This window comes from Cololabis saira, chromosome 3 (genome assembly GCF_033807715.1).
Source record: "Cololabis saira isolate AMF1-May2022 chromosome 3, fColSai1.1, whole genome shotgun sequence".
NCBI classification, from domain to species: Eukaryota; Metazoa; Chordata; class Actinopteri; order Beloniformes; family Belonidae; genus Cololabis; species Cololabis saira.
This window is the reverse complement of record NC_084589.1, coordinates 54,046,794-54,063,923: the sequence shown is the minus strand read 5'-3', so window position 1 is coordinate 54,063,923 and position 17,130 is coordinate 54,046,794. Positions and strand designations below refer to the sequence as shown.

Genomic DNA, 17,130 nt, shown 5'->3' with positions numbered 1-17,130 from the left:
TAGATCAGACCTAGACCAGGACCAGGACCAGGACCAGGATCTAGTCCTACCTTGTAGACCTCGTCCTCTCCGGCTTCAGGGAACTTGGTCTTCAGGGAATCTCTGAGAACCTTGGCCGTGTAGCGGAGACCGTACCTGGAGAGAGAGGGACACCGTGAGGGGGGGGGGTCCACCTGGAGGGGGGGGGTATACATACACATGTGGGGTATACAGGTGTGGGGGGTTAGGTGCAGGTTCAAACTTACGGGATCCGGTGCAGGTTCCCGGTGACGGCCGTGAAGACTCGGTCCGTCAGGTTCTTCAGGTTCACGACGGCCACGTCCACGCGTCTCTGAACCTCCGGGTGGGAAAGAGCGTCTTCTGGAGACACCTGGTAGGGGAGGGGGCTGCAGGGGGGGACAGGTACAGGTGAGGACAGGTGAGTCTACAGAGCTGCTTCTGGAGACAGCTGGTAGGGGAGGGGGCTGGGACAGGTGAGAGGACAGGTGAGACACCTGGTAGGGGAGGGGGCTGGGACAGGTGAGGACAGGTACAGGTGAGACACCTGGTAGGGGAGGGGCTGGGACAGGTGAGGACAGGTACAGGTGAGACACCTGGGAGGGGAGGGGGCTGGGACAGGTGAGGACAGGTACAGGTGAGTCCGGGGGTCTACAGTAGCTATAGCTGCTATAGCGGGGACGGAGAACCACACGACTGTGGCTACGATAACATCCATTTGTTCCCCAGGACCTGATTTGAGTGATGTTGGAATTGACTGGCGCTGGTTCTGCTTCCAGGGATCTGCTACGGCCGGTTACATCGCAGGTTTTACTGTCCCCACGCTGCATGACTCTGTATCGCCTCTGACCCCAAAACACTCAGCTCAGGCAGCTGAGCTGGTGGCGCTGACAGAGGCGTGCACGTTTGCTGAAGGAAAATCAGTAAACATTTACACTGACAGCAGATACGCCTGGGTGTTGTTCATGATTTGGCCAAATTTAGCGTAACAGATTTTTTGACTTCCACAGGTAGACCCATAGCGCACCACGTACTAGTGGCCGCCCTCCTGGACGCCATGTTGCTGCCTGAACAAATTGCTGTGTGTAAATGTGATGCTCACACTAACAAATCTGATCTTATCTCTCAAGGGAAATGTTCGAGCAGACGCAGTTTCAAAAAACTGTGTCAAAGCAACCTTTATCTCTCCAGATACAGGCTGTTTCCTACTCCTTCCTTCCTCCGCTGTGACCTCGGTTGAGATTCCTGACCTGCAGTTAAGGTCCTCACAGCCTGAAAAACAGTCCTGGAAGAATACAGACTGCAGGGTAATTGACGGGGTGTGGACGGGGCCCGACGGCCGGCCATGTCTCCCCAGATTTAGTTTTGCTCACTTTGCTAAATTGACACACGGATTGGACCATGTGTCAAAGGGGGGGATGGTGAGGGAAATACGAAGACACTGGTTCACGAGAGGTTTCACAACTTACGCTACTGATTTTTGCAAAAGGAGTTAAAGGTGCCACAGGCTGCTCACCCTCCACCAGACAGACCGTTTCAGTATTTGCAGATGGATTTCATTGAACTTACACCCAGTGAGATGAAATACACTAAATTAACAAATGAAACCAAGTTAACGAATGAAACTAATTTAACAAATGAACCACTTGTCCATTCCGTTTCTGTGGAGGAAGAGAATGTTTCTGACCGACTGCTGGTTCCAATCCCTCGTCTCTTCAAGATGCTCCACAGAAGCTAAACTAGTTTCTACAAATATCTGACTGTCCTGGCTTTATTTTAGTTTAGTAAAGACCTTGTTTCAGGTTTATTTTAGTTTAGTAAAGACCTTGTTTCAGGTTTAGTTTAGTAAAGACCTTGTTTCAGGTTTATCTTAGTTTAGTAAAGACCTTGTTTCAGGTTTATCTTAGTTTAGTAAAGACCTTGTTTCAGGTTTAGTTTAGTTTAGTAAAGACCTTGTTTCAGGTTTAGTTTAGTAAAGACCTTGTTTCAGGTTTAGTTTAATAAAGACCTTGTTTCAGGTTTAGTTTAATAAAGACCTTGTTTCAGGTTTAGTTTAGTTTAATAAAGACCTTGTTTCAGGTTTAGTTTAGTTTAATAAAGACCTTGTTTCAGGTTTAGTTTAGTTTAATAAAGACCTTGTTTCAGGTTTAGTTTAGTTTAATAAAGACCTTGTTTCAGGTTTATCTTAGTTTAATAAAGACCTTGTTTCAGGTTTAGTTTAGTTTAGTAAAGACCTTGTTTCAGGTTTAGTTTAGTTTAGTAAAGACCTTGTTTCAGGTTTAGTTTAGTAAAGACCTTGTTTCAGGTTTAGTTTAGTAAAGACCTTGTTTCAGGTTTAGTTTAGTAAAGACCTTGTTTCGGGTTTATTTTAGTTTAATAAAGACCTTGTTTCAGGTTTAGTTTAGTTTAGTAAAGACCTTGTTTCAGGTTTAGTTTAGTTTAGTAAAGACCTTGTTTCAGGTTTAGTTTAGTAAAGACCTTGTTTCAGGTTTATTTTAGTTTAATAAAGACCTTGTTTCAGGTTTAGTTTAGTTTAGTAAAGACCTTGTTTCAGGTTTAGTTTAGTAAAGACCTTGTTTCAGGTTTAGTTTAGTTTAGTAAAGACCTTGTTTCAGGTTTAGTTTAGTTTAGTAAAGACCTTGTTTCAGGTTTAGTTTAGTAAAGACCTTGTTTCAGGTTTAGTTTAGTTTAATAAAGACCTTGTTTCAGGTTTAGTTTAGTAAAGACCTTGTTTCAGGTTTAGTTTAATAAAGACCTTGTTTCAGGTTTAGTTTAATAAAGACCTTGTTTCAGGTTTAGTTTAGTTTAGTAAAGACCTTGTTTCAGGTTTAGTTTAGTAAAGACCTTGTTTCAGGTTTAGTTTAGTAAAGACCTTGTTTCGGGTTTATTTTAGTTTAATAAAGACCTTGTTTCAGGTTTATCTTAGTTTAGTAAAGACCTTGTTTCAGGTTTATTTTAGTAAAGACCTTGTTTCAGGTTTATCTTAGTTTAGTAAAGACCTTGTTTCAGGTTTAGTTTAATAAAGACCTTGTTTCAGGTTTATCTTAGTTTAATAAAGACCTTGTTTCAGGTTTATTTTAGTTTAGTAAAGACCTTGTTTCAGGTTTATTTTAGTTTAATAAAGACCTTGTTTCAGGTTTATTTTAGTAAAGACCTTGTTTCAGGTTTATTTTAGTTTAATAAAGACCTTGTTTCAGGTTTATGTTCCACCTCATTGATTTCCATCTAGTCGCTAGGTGTCTCGGTCTACAAGTGTACAGGTCTCCAGGTGAGTCTCCAGGTCTACAGGTGAGTCTCCAGGTCTACAGGTGAGTCTCCAGGTCTCCAGGTCTACAGGTGAGTCTCCAGGTCTACAGGTGAGTCTCCAGGTCTCCAGGTGAGTCTCCAGGTCTCCAGGTGAGTCTCCAGGTCTACAGGTGAGTCTCCAGGTCTACAGGTGAGTCTCCAGGTCTACAGGTGTCCCCCCTACCTCTTCTGGCCCGTCTGGGTCTCGGTCTGGTTGATCCAGGTCCTGTAGACCTCCAGGGGGTCGGTCCTGATGCTGAGGTTCTGGTCCAGGACCAGGTCCTGCAGAACCGGACCCAGAACCTCCTTCAGGGCGTTCTGTCCGCCGACGCCGCGGTAGAAGTTCACCAGCATCCGGATCACCGTGGGGTTCCCGGTGACCACGTCCTGGGGGACCTGCACCTTCAGCCTGATGACATCACAGGGGGCGGGGCATCGGGAGGGGGGGGGGAGGGGGGATAAGGGGGGGGCAGACAGAGGTAACATCAGACAGGTGACATCACAGGTAGAAGTTCACCAGACTACTGTAACAGCCTGCTCATCAGTACTGGACTACTGTAACAGCCTGCTCATCAGTATCTACTACTGTAACAGCCTGCTCATCAGTACTGGACTACTGTAACAGCCTGCTCATCAGTACTGGACTACTGTAACAGCCTGCTCATCAGTATCAACTACTGTAACAGCCTGCTCATCAGTACTGGACTACTGTAACAGCCTGCTCTTCAGTATCCACTACTGTAACAGCCTGCTCATCAGTACTGGACTACTGTAACAGCCTGCTCATCAGTACTGGACTACTGTAACAGCCTGCTCATCAGTACTGGACTACTGTAACAGCCTGCTCATCAGTACTGGACTACTGTAACAGCCTGCTCATCAGTATCTACTACTGTAACAGCCTGCTCATCAGTACTGGACTACTGTAACAGCCTGCTCATCAGTATCTACTACTGTAACAGCCTGCTCATCAGTACTGGACTACTGTAACAGCCTGCTCATCAGTATCCACTACTGTAACAGCCTGCTCATCAGTACTGGACTACTGTAACAGCCTGCTCATCAGTATCTACTACTGTAACAGCCTGCTCATCAGTACTGGACTACTGTAACAGCCTGCTCATCAGTATCTACTACTGTAACAGCCTGCTCATCAGTATCTACTACTGTAACAGCCTGCTCATCAGTATCTACTACTGTAACAGCCTGCTCATCAGTACTGGACTACTGTAACAGCCTGCTCATCAGTATCAACTACTGTAACAGCCTGCTCATCAGTATCTACTACTGTAACAGCCTGCTCATCAGTATCTACTACTGTAACAGCCTGCTCTTCAGTATCCACTACTGTAACAGCCTGCTCTTCAGTATCCACTACTGTAACAGCCTGCTCATCAGTACTGGACTACTGTAACAGCCTGCTCATCAGTATCTACTACTGTAACAGCCTGCTCATCAGTACTGGACTACTGTAACAGCCTGCTCATCAGTACTGGACTACTGTAACAGCCTGCTCATCAGTACTGGACTACTGTAACAGCCTGCTCATCGGTACTGGACTACTGTAACAGCCTGCTCATCAGTATCTACTACTGTAACAGCCTGCTCATCAGTACTGGACTACTGTAACAGCCTGCTCATCAGTATCAACTACTGTAACAGCCTGCTCATCAGTACTGGACTACTGTAACAGCCTGCTCATCAGTACTGGACTACTGTAACAGCCTGCTCATCAGTACTGGACTACTGTAACAGCCTGCTCATCAGTATCAACTACTGTAACAGCCTGCTCATCAGTACTGGACTACTGTAACAGCCTGCTCATCAGTATCGACTACTGTAACAGCCTGCTCATCAGTATCTACTACTGTAACAGCCTGCTCATCAGTATCTACTACTGTAACAGCCTGCTCATCAGTATCGACTACTGTAACAGCCTGCTCATCAGTATCTACTACTGTAACAGCCTGCTCATCAGTATCAACTACTGTAACAGCCTGCTCATCAGTACTGGACTACTGTAACAGCCTGCTCATCAGTACTGGACTACTGTAACAGCCTGCTCATCAGTACTGGACTACTGTAACAGCCTGCTCATCAGTACTGGACTACTGTAACAGCCTGCTCATCAGTATCTACTACTGTAACAGCCTGCTCATCAGTATCAACTACTGTAACAGCCTGCTCATCAGTACTGGACTACTGTAACAGCCTGCTCATCAGTACTGGACTACTGTAACAGCCTGCTCATCAGTATCTACTACTGTAACAGCCTGCTCATCAGTATCTACTACTGTAACAGCCTGCTCATCAGTACTGGACTACTGTAACAGCCTGCTCATCAGTACTGGACTACTGTAACAGCCTGCTCATCAGTATCTACTACTGTAACAGCCTGCTCATCAGTACTGGACTACTGTAACAGCCTGCTCATCAGTATCAACTACTGTAACAGCCTGCTCATCAGTATCTACTACTGTAACAGCCTGCTCATCAGTATCAACTACTGTAACAGCCTGCTCATCAGTATCAACTACTGTAACAGCCTGCTCATCAGTACTGGACTACTGTAACAGCCTGCTCATCAGTACTGGACTACTGTAACAGCCTGCTCATCAGTACTGGACTACTGTAACAGCCTGCTCATCAGTATCAACTACTGTAACAGCCTGCTCATCAGTACTGGACTACTGTAACAGCCTGCTCACCAGTACTGGACTACTGTAACAGCCTGCTCATCAGTACTGGACTACTGTAACAGCCTGCTCATCAGTATCAACTACTGTAACAGCCTGCTCATCAGTATCTACTACTGTAACAGCCTGCTCATCAGTACTGGACTACTGTAACAGCCTGCTCATCAGTATCAACTACTGTAACAGCCTGCTCATCAGTATCAACTACTGTAACAGCCTGCTCATCAGTACTGGACTACTGTAACAGCCTGCTCATCAGTATCAACTACTGTAACAGCCTGCTCATCAGTATCAACTACTGTAACAGCCTGCTCATCAGTATCAACTACTGTAACAGCCTGCTCATCAGTACTGGACTACTGTAACAGCCTGCTCATCAGTATCTACTACTGTAACAGCCTGCTCATCAGTATCTACTACTGTAACAGCCTGCTCATCAGTACTGGACTACTGTAACAGCCTGCTCATCAGTATCAACTACTGTAACAGCCTGTTCATCAGTACTGGACTACTGTAACAGCCTGCTCATCAGTATCAACTACTGTAACAGCCTGCTCATCAGTACTGGACTACTGTAACAGCCTGCTCATCAGTATCTACTACTGTAACAGCCTGCTCATCAGTATCAACTACTGTAACAGCCTGCTCATCAGTACTGGACTACTGTAACAGCCTGCTCATCAGTACTGGACTACTGTAACAGCCTGCTCATCAGTATCAACTACTGTAACAGCCTGCTCATCAGTACTGGACTACTGTAACAGCCTGCTCATCAGTATCTACTACTGTAACAGCCTGCTCATCAGTACTGGACTACTGTAACAGCCTGCTCATCAGTACTGGACTACTGTAACAGCCTGCTCATCAGTACTGGACTACTGTAACAGCCTGCTCATCAGTACTGGACTACTGTAACAGCCTGCTCATCAGTATCAACTACTGTAACAGCCTGCTCATCAGTACTGGATAGGGGTGTAACGATACACTAATCTCACGATACGGTACGATACACGATATTGAGGTCACGATAACGATACGATATTATAGCAGTATTTTTTAACAACCTTGATAGAGGAATATATGGAAAAAATGGTCTTTTATTTGAAAGACACATAATACAAAACAATGCTGTGCGTTTGCCCTATTGTTACAGTTTGTAATGCTTTATAATTGTTTAAGTTTTAAAGAAAGCCAGGCCAACCATTTTCCACAAACTGAACTAAAAGTAAATGTCAGGTTTGCATTATGATCTTCAGTTTCATACAAGTACAAATATTTTGCCACAAATTGAATAGTTTCTCTCATGTATGATTTGACTTTTTTCTTTTCCATAAATTTAACAACTAAAATTAAATAAATAAATACAAGTAAATAAATACATACAATTTTACATCATAAAAAAGATTGATTCATGCTCACCTTATAAGTGTAAGAGGAGATTTATTTTTGTTAAGGTTATTTTGGTAATTCAGGGTTCATTATTTTATAAATATATTCTTTATATTCTGTAAATCAGGGACTATAATGACACTAGTCAGTATATCAGTTGTTAGTATGTTTTAGATTGGGCGGAGTGATACAGCACTAGGTGTTGTGTTGATGTTCTGAAATCCTACACTGTTGAGCGGACATTGAAGCACACGCAAACTCACGCAGAAGTTGTCCCGTGTTTATCCTACTCACGACCCGAAAAAGGTTTAATTTAATAAGGTAAGGCTTAACTCTACACCAGACTTAAATAAGTAAAGGTTCAGAGCTCAAAACAGGACCGCAAAACGGGACTACTTTCTTCTGAGCGGAGTAAGATTTTGGTCCGCGCGGTCGCGGCTGCGGTCGCGGTCGGATGCGCGTTTCTAGTCAACACAATAGATTAATATTAATAACCCAATATTGCGATACAGGTTGTCACCTCCACGACACGTATCGTGACGTTTTTGTATCGCGAAATTTCGTGGCACGATATATTGTCACACCCCTAGTACTGGACTACTGTAACAGCCTGCTCATCAGTACTGGACTACTGTAACAGCCTGCTCATCAGTATCAACTACTGTAACAGCCTGCTCATCAGTACTGGACTACTGTAACAGCCTGCTCATCAGTACTGGACTACTGTAACAGCCTGCTCATCAGTACTGGACTACTGTAACAGCCTGCTCATCAGTATCCACTACTGTAACAGCCTGCTCATCAGTACTGGACTACTGTAACAGCCTGCTCATCGGTATCAACTACTGTAACAGCCTGCTCATCAGTATCAACTACTGTAACAGCCTGCTGATCAGTACTGGACTACTGTAACAGCCTGCTCATCAGTATCAACTACTGTAACAGCCTGCTCATCGGTACTGGACTACTGTAACAGCCTGCTCATCAGTACTGGACTACTGTAACAGCCTGCTCATCAGTACTGGACTACTGTAACAGCCTGCTCATCAGTACTGGACTACTGTAACAGCCTGCTCATCAGTACTGGACTACTGTAACAGCCTGCTCATCAGTACTGGACTACTGTAACAGCCTGCTCATCAGTACTGGACTACTGTAACAGCCTGCTCATCAGTACTGGACTACTGTAACAGCCTGCTCATCAGTACTGGACTACTGTAACAGCCTGCTCATCAGTACTGGACTACTGTAACAGCCTGCTCATCAGTATCTACTACTGTAACAGCCTGCTCATCAGTATCTACTACTGTAACAGCCTGCTCATCAGTATCAACTACTGTAACAGCCTGCTCATCAGTACTGGACTACTGTAACAGCCTGCTCATCAGTATCTACTACTGTAACAGCCTGCTCATCAGTATCTACTACTGTAACAGCCTGCTCATCAGTATCAACTACTGTAACAGCCTGCTCATCAGTATCAACTACTGTAACAGCCTGCTCATCGGTACTGGACTACTGTAACAGCCTGCTCATCAGTACTGGACTACTGTAACAGCCTGCTCATCAGTATCTACTACTGTAACAGCCTGCTCATCAGTATCAACTACTGTAACAGCCTGCTCATCAGTACTGGACTACTGTAACAGCCTGCTCATCAGTATCAACTACTGTAACAGCCTGCTCATCAGTACTGGACTACTGTAACAGCCTGCTCATCAGTACTGGACTACTGTAACAGCCTGCTCATCAGTACTGGACTACTGTAACAGCCTGCTCATCAGTATCAACTACTGTAACAGCCTGCTCATCAGTACTGGACTACTGTAACAGCCTGCTCATCAGTACTGGACTACTGTAACAGCCTGCTCATCGGTATCAACTACTGTAACAGCCTGCTCATCAGTATCCACTACTGTAACAGCCTGCTCATCAGTACTGGACTACTGTAACAGCCTGCTCATCAGTATCAACTACTGTAACAGCCTGCTCATCGGTACTGGACTACTGTAACAGCCTGCTCATCAGTACTGGACTACTGTAACAGCCTGCTCATCAGTACTGGACTACTGTAACAGCCTGCTCATCAGTACTGGACTACTGTAACAGCCTGCTCATCAGTACTGGACTACTGTAACAGCCTGCTCATCAGTACTGGACTACTGTAACAGCCTGCTCATCAGTACTGGACTACTGTAACAGCCTGCTCATCAGTACTGGACTACTGTAACAGCCTGCTCATCAGTACTGGACTACTGTAACAGCCTGCTCATCAGTATCTACTACTGTAACAGCCTGCTCATCAGTATCTACTACTGTAACAGCCTGCTCATCAGTATCAACTACTGTAACAGCCTGCTCATCAGTACTGGACTACTGTAACAGCCTGCTCATCAGTATCAGCTACTGTAACAGCCTGCTCATCAGTATCAACTACTGTAACAGCCTGCTCATCAGTACTGGACTACTGTAACAGCCTGCTCATCAGTATCAACTATTGTAACAGCCTGCTCATCAGTACTGGACTACTGTAACAGCCTGCTCATCAGTATCAACTACTGTAACAGCCTGCTCATCAGTATCAACTATTGTAACAGCCTGCTCATCAGTATCAACTACTGTAACAGCCTGCTCATCAGTATCAACTACTGTAACAGCCTGCTCATCAGTATCAACTATTGTAACAGCCTGCTCATCAGTATCAACTACTGTAACAGCCTGCTCATCAGTATCAACTACTGTAACAGCCTGCTCATCAGTACTGGACTATCTCGTAATCTCTTACCTGATCTCGTACTTCAGCGCCTCCATAAACAGCAGCAGCAGCAGGAAGTACCTGATCTCCTGATCTCGTACCTGATCTCCTGATCTCGTACCTGATCCCCTGATCTCCTGATCTCGGCGGTACCTGGTTTCTTACCTGATCTCGTACTTCAGCGCCTCCGTAAACAGCAGCAGCAGCAGGAAGTACCTGATCTCCTGGTTTCTTACCTGATCTCGTACTTTAATGCCTCCGTAAACAGCAGCAGCAGCAGGAAGTACCTGATCTCCTGGTTTCTTACCTGATCTCGTACTTTAATGCCTCCGTGAACAGCAGCAGCAGCAGGAAGCTCTGGCGTTGGTCGGATCCGTAGGTGAAGAGGCTGAAGACCAACATCTCCATGAAGGAGGTGGAACGAGACTGAGGCATCAGGAAGATCAGCTGGGCCAGGTAGAGGGGCCGGGTCTGGGGGACAGGGGGACAGGGGGGGCAGGTTAGACCTGGACCTGGACCTGGACCAGGACCGGGGGGGTTAGACCTGGACCTGGTAGAGAGGCCGGGTCTGGGGGGAGAGGGGGACAGGGGGGGCAGGTTAGACCTGGACCTGGGGGGGGGGGGGGGGGCCGGGTCTGGGGGGAGAGGGGGGGACAGGGGGGGCAGGGTTAGACCTGTACCTGGGGGGGTTAGACCTGGACCTGGTAGAGAGGCCGGGTCTGGGGGGTAGAGGGGGGGACAGGGGGGACAGGGGGGGCAGGTTAGACCTGTTAGACCTGTACCTGGTAGAGGGGCCGGGTCTGGGGGGTAGAGGGGGGGCAGGGTTAGACCTGGACCTGGACCAGGACCGGGGGGGTTAGACCTGTACCTGGGGGGGGGGGCCGGGTCTGGGGGGTAGAGGGGGGGACAGGGGGGGCAGCTTAGACCTGGACCTGGACCAGGACCTGGGGGGGTTAGACCTGTTAGACCTGGACCTGGTAGAGGGGCCGGGTCTGGGGGAGAGGGGGGGCAGGTTAGACCTGGACCTGGACCAGGACCTGGGGGGGTTAGACCTGTTAGACCTGGACCTGGTAGAGGGGCCGGGTCTGGGGGGGTAGAGGGGGGGACAGGGGGGGCAGGTTAGACCTGTACCGGGACCAGGACCGGGAGGGTTAGACCTGCTAGGCTAGCAGCTATCAGCACCTGAACAGTTGCTGCTAGCTGCTAGCGTAGCTCACCTGTAGCAGGTAGAACAGGTGCTAGCCTAGCGTAGCTCACCTGTAGCAGGTAGAACAGGTGCTAGCCTAGCGTAGCTCACCTGTAGCAGGTAGAACAGGTGCTGATACGCCTCCAGCTTCTTCTTCTTCTCTCGACTCAGAGCCTTCAGGCCTTTGGTCCTCCCGGCGTCCATCATGTCCGACAGCGTCCCCTTGTTCTTCCTGGTGAGCTTCTTACAGTGGGACACCACTTCCTGTTGGACAGAGGACAGGTCAGGGGGACACCACTTCCTGTTGGACAGAGGACAGGTCAGGGGGACACCACTTCCTGTTGGACAGAGGGACAGGTCAGGGGGACACCACTTCCTGTTGGACAGAGGACAGGTCAGGGGGACACCACTTCCTGTTGGACAGAGGACAGGTCAGGGGGACACCACTTCCTGTTGGACAGAGGACAGGTCAGGGGGACACCACTTCCTGTTGGACAGAGGGGGACAGGGGGGACTTTTTCTTCCGGCTCTCGGTGAAAAGTAGAAATTTTGATGAAAAAAGTTGAAATGTCGAAAAACGCACGAAAGAACGAACGCACGCAAAAACGCACGAACGCGGAACATGAAGGCGGACTCTTCTCTGCTCCTCTCCCTCCCTATCTGCTGCTGCTTTTGTCCTGTCTCGTCTTCAGAGTCTCTCCTTTTCACTCCTCCCAAACTCTACAATCATGGAATTGATTAACTGGTCTCTCAGCACAATCAGAAGTCAGGGGGTAAGGGAGCCCTCCTGCCCCCATGGGATGTTTTTTACTGGATACACAATGGATTCTTGGAAACATTGGAAACCGTTGTGTTTGGTGATTCTGTCTGTCGAGGACGTTGAAGATGCTTCATAATTGGATTTATGATAGCAGGATTTCTCCTGATTGGAGGAGGGGGATTCCTGGTCTACCGACAAACGCGTAAGTCGTCGACAGCTGTTCTGGCTCTTTCAGAGCTGCTGGACGTGGCTGAAGGATCAAGCAAGGTGATCAACACTCAGACTTTAACGCTGGGGGAGCAAAGCCGTAAGCTGGATGAGATTCTTGAACAGAATCGCAGGCTGGCGGCGTCTTTGAGCTCATTGGTAAGATGGAGAAGACCTTGGAGAAGTTGGAAGCTCGGCTTGGTGGGAATTGATCACAAATTCGTCTGTTTGGAGTCGCCATTGATGAACCAGAGACTGAAGGCAGACGGAAAATTACTGAGTCTGTCTGTGTTTTCAATATAATTGTTGATTCTATAATCTGGCCTTGACAGGGCGGTTTTGGCCGATCGCTCTGGTCACAATCTCCCTGGTGGAATGTAAACAGGTGACTCTGCCCCCACTAGCCCTCCCCTCTCAGGAACATCTGTGGACCTGTTTCAGAACTGACCGAGCCGTCTGATAACATCAAGGACATTGGCTGAGAGCAGCTCTGAGTGAAGTTCACGGACTTACCGCTACACACACTTGCTGATAACCACCTCCCTCAACTCAACGCCTTCCTCGGCCCCCCCTCTTATCAGCCCCCCCCCCCCCCCCTCTTATCAGCCCCCCCAACGCAGTCTCTGGGTTTCGAGCGCCACGAAGCCGCAGCGATCGCTTGGATGCACTGTGCCAGGTCTGGGTCTCTAGTCCAGGTCCAGGTCTGGGTCTGTAGTCCAGGTCCAGGTCTGGGTCCAGGTCTGGGTCCAGGTCAGGGACCAGGTCCAGGTCTTACCTGGATCGTGGCCTTGTTCCGGACCAGCAGGCCGATCTTCAGGTCCATCAGGTCCAGGTCTTGCTCCAGGTCCAAGTCTGGGTCCAGGTCCAGGTCCAAGTCTGGGTCCAGGTCCAAGTCTGGGTCCGGGTCCAGGTCCAGGTCCAGGTCTCTAGTCCAGGACCAGGTCTGGGTCTCTAGTCCAGGTCCAAGTCTGGGTCCAGGTCTGGGTCCAGGTCTGGGTCCAGGTCTGGGTCCAGGTCTGGGTCCAGGTCCAGGTCTCTAGTCCAGGACCAGGTCTGGGTCTCTAGTCCAGGTCCAGGTCTGGGTCCAGGTCTGGGTCCAGGTCTGGGTCCAGGTCTGGGTCCAGGTCTGGGTCCAGGTCTGGGTCCAGGTCTGGGTCCAGGTCTTACCTGGATCGTGGCCTTGTTCCGGACCAGCAGGCCGATCTTCAGGTCCATCAGGTCCAGGTCTTGCTCCAGGTCCCGGTTGGACCGGATGGTCCGGACCACTTCCTCCCGGAGCCGCTGAAGCTCCGCCTCCTCTCTGATGTCACCGTCGCCCAGGTCCAATAGGTGCAGGAACTTCCTGACCACCGGCAGGGGGGGCGTGGCCGAGTGCACTGGGGAGAGGGAGGGGCTTAGTGACGTCACATGGTAAAGGGGGGCGTGGCCGAGTGCACTATGATGAGGAGGGGCTTAGTGATGTCACACTGTAAAGGGGCGGGGCCTCAGCCAATCCCCGTAAAGGGGGCGGGGCCTCAGCCCATCAGCCTAAAGGGGGCGGGGCCTCAGCAAGTCCGCCGTAAAGGGGGCGTGGCCTCAGCCTAAAGGGGGCGGGGCCTCAGCCCATCAGCGTAAAGGGGGCGGGGCCTCAGCCCATCAGCCTAAAGGGGGCGGGGCCTCACCTAGCATCCGGTACTGGTGTCTGGCCCGGTTGGCCCTGAAGAAGGACTGGATCTTGACCACGGAGTCCACCTGTGGAGAGACGACCCGGTTCAGGTTCAACTCCCCCACGACACCACAATAGAACCAAACCCGGTTTCTGGCGTTTGGGTCGAGGGTTGGACTCACGTTGCGCTGGAAGAACCTGAGCCGGGCCTGGTACCGTCTCCTGGCCCGCCACATCCTCACCCACGACTGGATCTGGAGGGACAGAAGAACCGGGTCAGGATCCAACAGAACCGGGTCAGGATCCAACAGAACCGGGTCAGGATCCAACAGAACCGGGTCAGGATCCAACAGAACTGCTAACCATCCACCTCCTTCCAGACCACGTCAGGGTCCCGGTACCACCACAGGGTTCTCAAGTCAAAAGTCAAAGTCAAAGTAGCTTTATTGTCAATACTGTATGTCAAGACATACAGAGATCGAGAGGGACGTTTCCCACCTCCCACGGTGAACATGTAAACATATAAACGTATAGACATATAGACATATAAACATATAAACATATAAACATATAAACATAAAAAGTGCGCAGGCGCAGGCACAGCAGATGGACAGACATTCTTAAAAAGTTTAAAGATAAAAAGATAAAATAAATACAACACGACACAACGTACTATTTCTAGAATGAGTGCAAATGGCAATTATTTAAACAAACAGTAAACGGTGGATAAAGTGACACAGTGGTACATAGTTCTGAGTGTTCATGGGGGGGGGGGATTTCAGTTCAGTTCCCTGTCAGTCTGGGGGATCTGGCTGGGGGGAATGAGGGGAGAGAATTTAGCTTCCTGACTGCCTGGTGTGTGAAGCTATTTTTGAGTCTGGTGGTGCGGCAACGGAGGCTCCTGTACCTTCTACCTGAGGGTAGGAGGCTCTTCTACCTTCTACCTGAGGGTAGGAGGCTCTTCTACCTTCTACCTGAGGGTAGGAGGCTCTTCTACCTTCTACCTGAGGGTAGGAGGCTCTTCTACCTTCTACCTGAGGGTAGGAGGCTCTTCTACCTTCTACCTGAGGGTAGGAGGCTCTTCTACCTTCTACCTGAGGGTAGGAGGCTGAACAGACTGTGTGCGGGGTGGCTGGTGTCGCTCGCTATCGCGATAACTTTCCGGGTGAGGCGGGTGGTGTAAATGTCCTTCAAGGAGGGGAGTGGGGCACCTATGATCTTCCCAGCTGTGTTCACTATGCGTTGCAGTGCTTTCCTGCTGTATTCAGTACAGCTACCGCCCCACACAGTGATGCAGCTGGACAGGATGCTCTCAATGGTGCCCTGGAAGAAGGTTTTCAGGATGGGTGTGGGAGCTCTCGCTCTCTTGAGCTTGCGGAGGAAGTAGAGGCGCCGCTGGGCTTTCTTTGCCAGTGATGCAGAGTTGGTGGCCCAGGAGAGGTCCTCACTGATATGCACCCCAATATCATATTCCGGTCCCGGTACCACCACAGGGTTCTGATCCCGGTACAGCTTTAGTTTTTAGTTTTTAGTTTTAGTTTTTAGTGAGCCATGCACCTGCTGTTTATCATAACAAATGCTTGTTTTTCTATGATAAAGAGTCTGGTTCCCACGGGATTTCGGTCCCGTGTGAGCCGAGACTTATTTTGAGAGCTTGCGTACGGGGGGGCGATTAGCCCCCCCCCCCCCCCCCCGCAAGGTGCTGAGTAAAGGTATAAAGACGCGGTAGCCGGAAGTTTGGATTTAGAGTCTGCCGTGGGTCAGTGCAGGACGCCCTGCGTGGTTTTTCCTTGGCTTACTCTGTATCAGGACTGTCCGGCTCTCCAGTCCCGTGTCGAGGTAAGAAAGGCCTTAAAACCTTTGTAGTTGTGTGTGAGGAATATTGCTCTGCCATTTGCGGGGGATAACTTAGCACCTTGTCCTAGCAAACGAGTAGTTTTGTGGATGTCTTCTATGTAAATGCTGCTTTTTTTGCTGGTAATAAAGATCCATATGTCATTATAGCAAAAGCGAGTTGTGTTTGTGATTCATTTTGGTCCAGACGACCACTCTAGAACCTTAAGTGAGATTTTCCCCCAAAAACAGGTACCAGGACCATCTGATGTTCTACAGTAAAACCATCCGTTACCTTGACGACGGCCCCCCATGTTACCTTGACCGACGCCCCCCCCCCCCCCCGGTTGCCTTGACAACGGCCCCCCGTTACCTTGACGACGCCCCCCGTTACCTTGACGACGCCCCCCCCCCCGTTACCTTGACGACGGCCCCCCCCCCCCCACCCCCCCGTTACCTTGACGACGGCCCCCCCCCGTTACCTTGACGACGGCCCCCCCGTTACCTTGACGACACCCCCCCCCCCCGTTACCTTGACGACGGCCCCCCCCGTTACCTTGACGACACCCACCCCCCCCCCCCCGTTACCTTGACGACGGCCCCCCCCGTTACCTTGACGACACCCCCCCCCCGTTACCTTGACGACACCCCCCCCCCCGTTACCTTGACGACGGCCCCCCCCGTTACCTTGACGACACCCCCCCCCCCGTTACCTTGACGACGGCCCTCCAGTTCGGTACAGCAGCTGCAGGCGGCGCCGGTACTTCCTCTGCTGGAGAACCCGCCTCCAGTGGGCCTGGAACCAGAGAGACCGGTAAACACCTGGACCCCCGTCACCTGGAACCTCCTGGAACCACCAGGAACCACCTGGATCCACCTGGATCCACCTGGAACCCCCGTCATCAGGACCCCCCATGACCCCCCTCCTCACCTGCAGGACCAAGATGGCCGCCGTCTGGCTCCTCCGGGCCTCCAGCCGGCGTCGGACCAGGAACCCCCGACTCCGGGCCTGGAGGAGAATCACCAGGAACTCTCTGCTGCTCCACAGGACACTCCTGCTGTAGGACGAGGAGACGCTGCTGACGATGTCCTGCAGGAGGACAGAGGAGGACAGGGGGACAGAGGAGTTAAACTCTCTACACACAGACTAAAACTCTCTACACCACAGACTAAAAACTCTCTACACCACAGACTAAAACTAAATACACCACAGACTAAAACTCTCTACACCACAGACTAAAACTCTCTACACCACAGACTAAAACACTCTACACCACAGACTAAAACTAAATACACCACAGACTAAAACTCTCTACACCACAGACTAAAACTCTCTACACCACAGACTAAAACTCTCTACACCACAGACTAAAACTC

General features: G+C 49.6%; 1 protein-coding gene across 1 annotated transcript in view; it reads right to left on the bottom strand.

Moving 5' to 3' along the window:
• Positions 1–17,130, bottom strand: part of LOC133440528 (ras GTPase-activating-like protein IQGAP3) — a 74,778-nt gene that overhangs the window by 19,997 nt on the left and 37,651 nt on the right. The window contains 11 exon segments of the mRNA XM_061717804.1: positions 51–135; positions 246–386; positions 3,467–3,691; positions 10,430–10,593; positions 11,420–11,572; positions 13,443–13,651; positions 13,937–14,006; positions 14,103–14,174; positions 16,467–16,489; positions 16,492–16,549; positions 16,685–16,843. Of these exon segments, the coding sequence (XP_061573788.1) occupies positions 51–135; positions 246–386; positions 3,467–3,691; positions 10,430–10,593; positions 11,420–11,572; positions 13,443–13,651; positions 13,937–14,006; positions 14,103–14,174; positions 16,467–16,489; positions 16,492–16,549; positions 16,685–16,843 (1,359 nt within the window).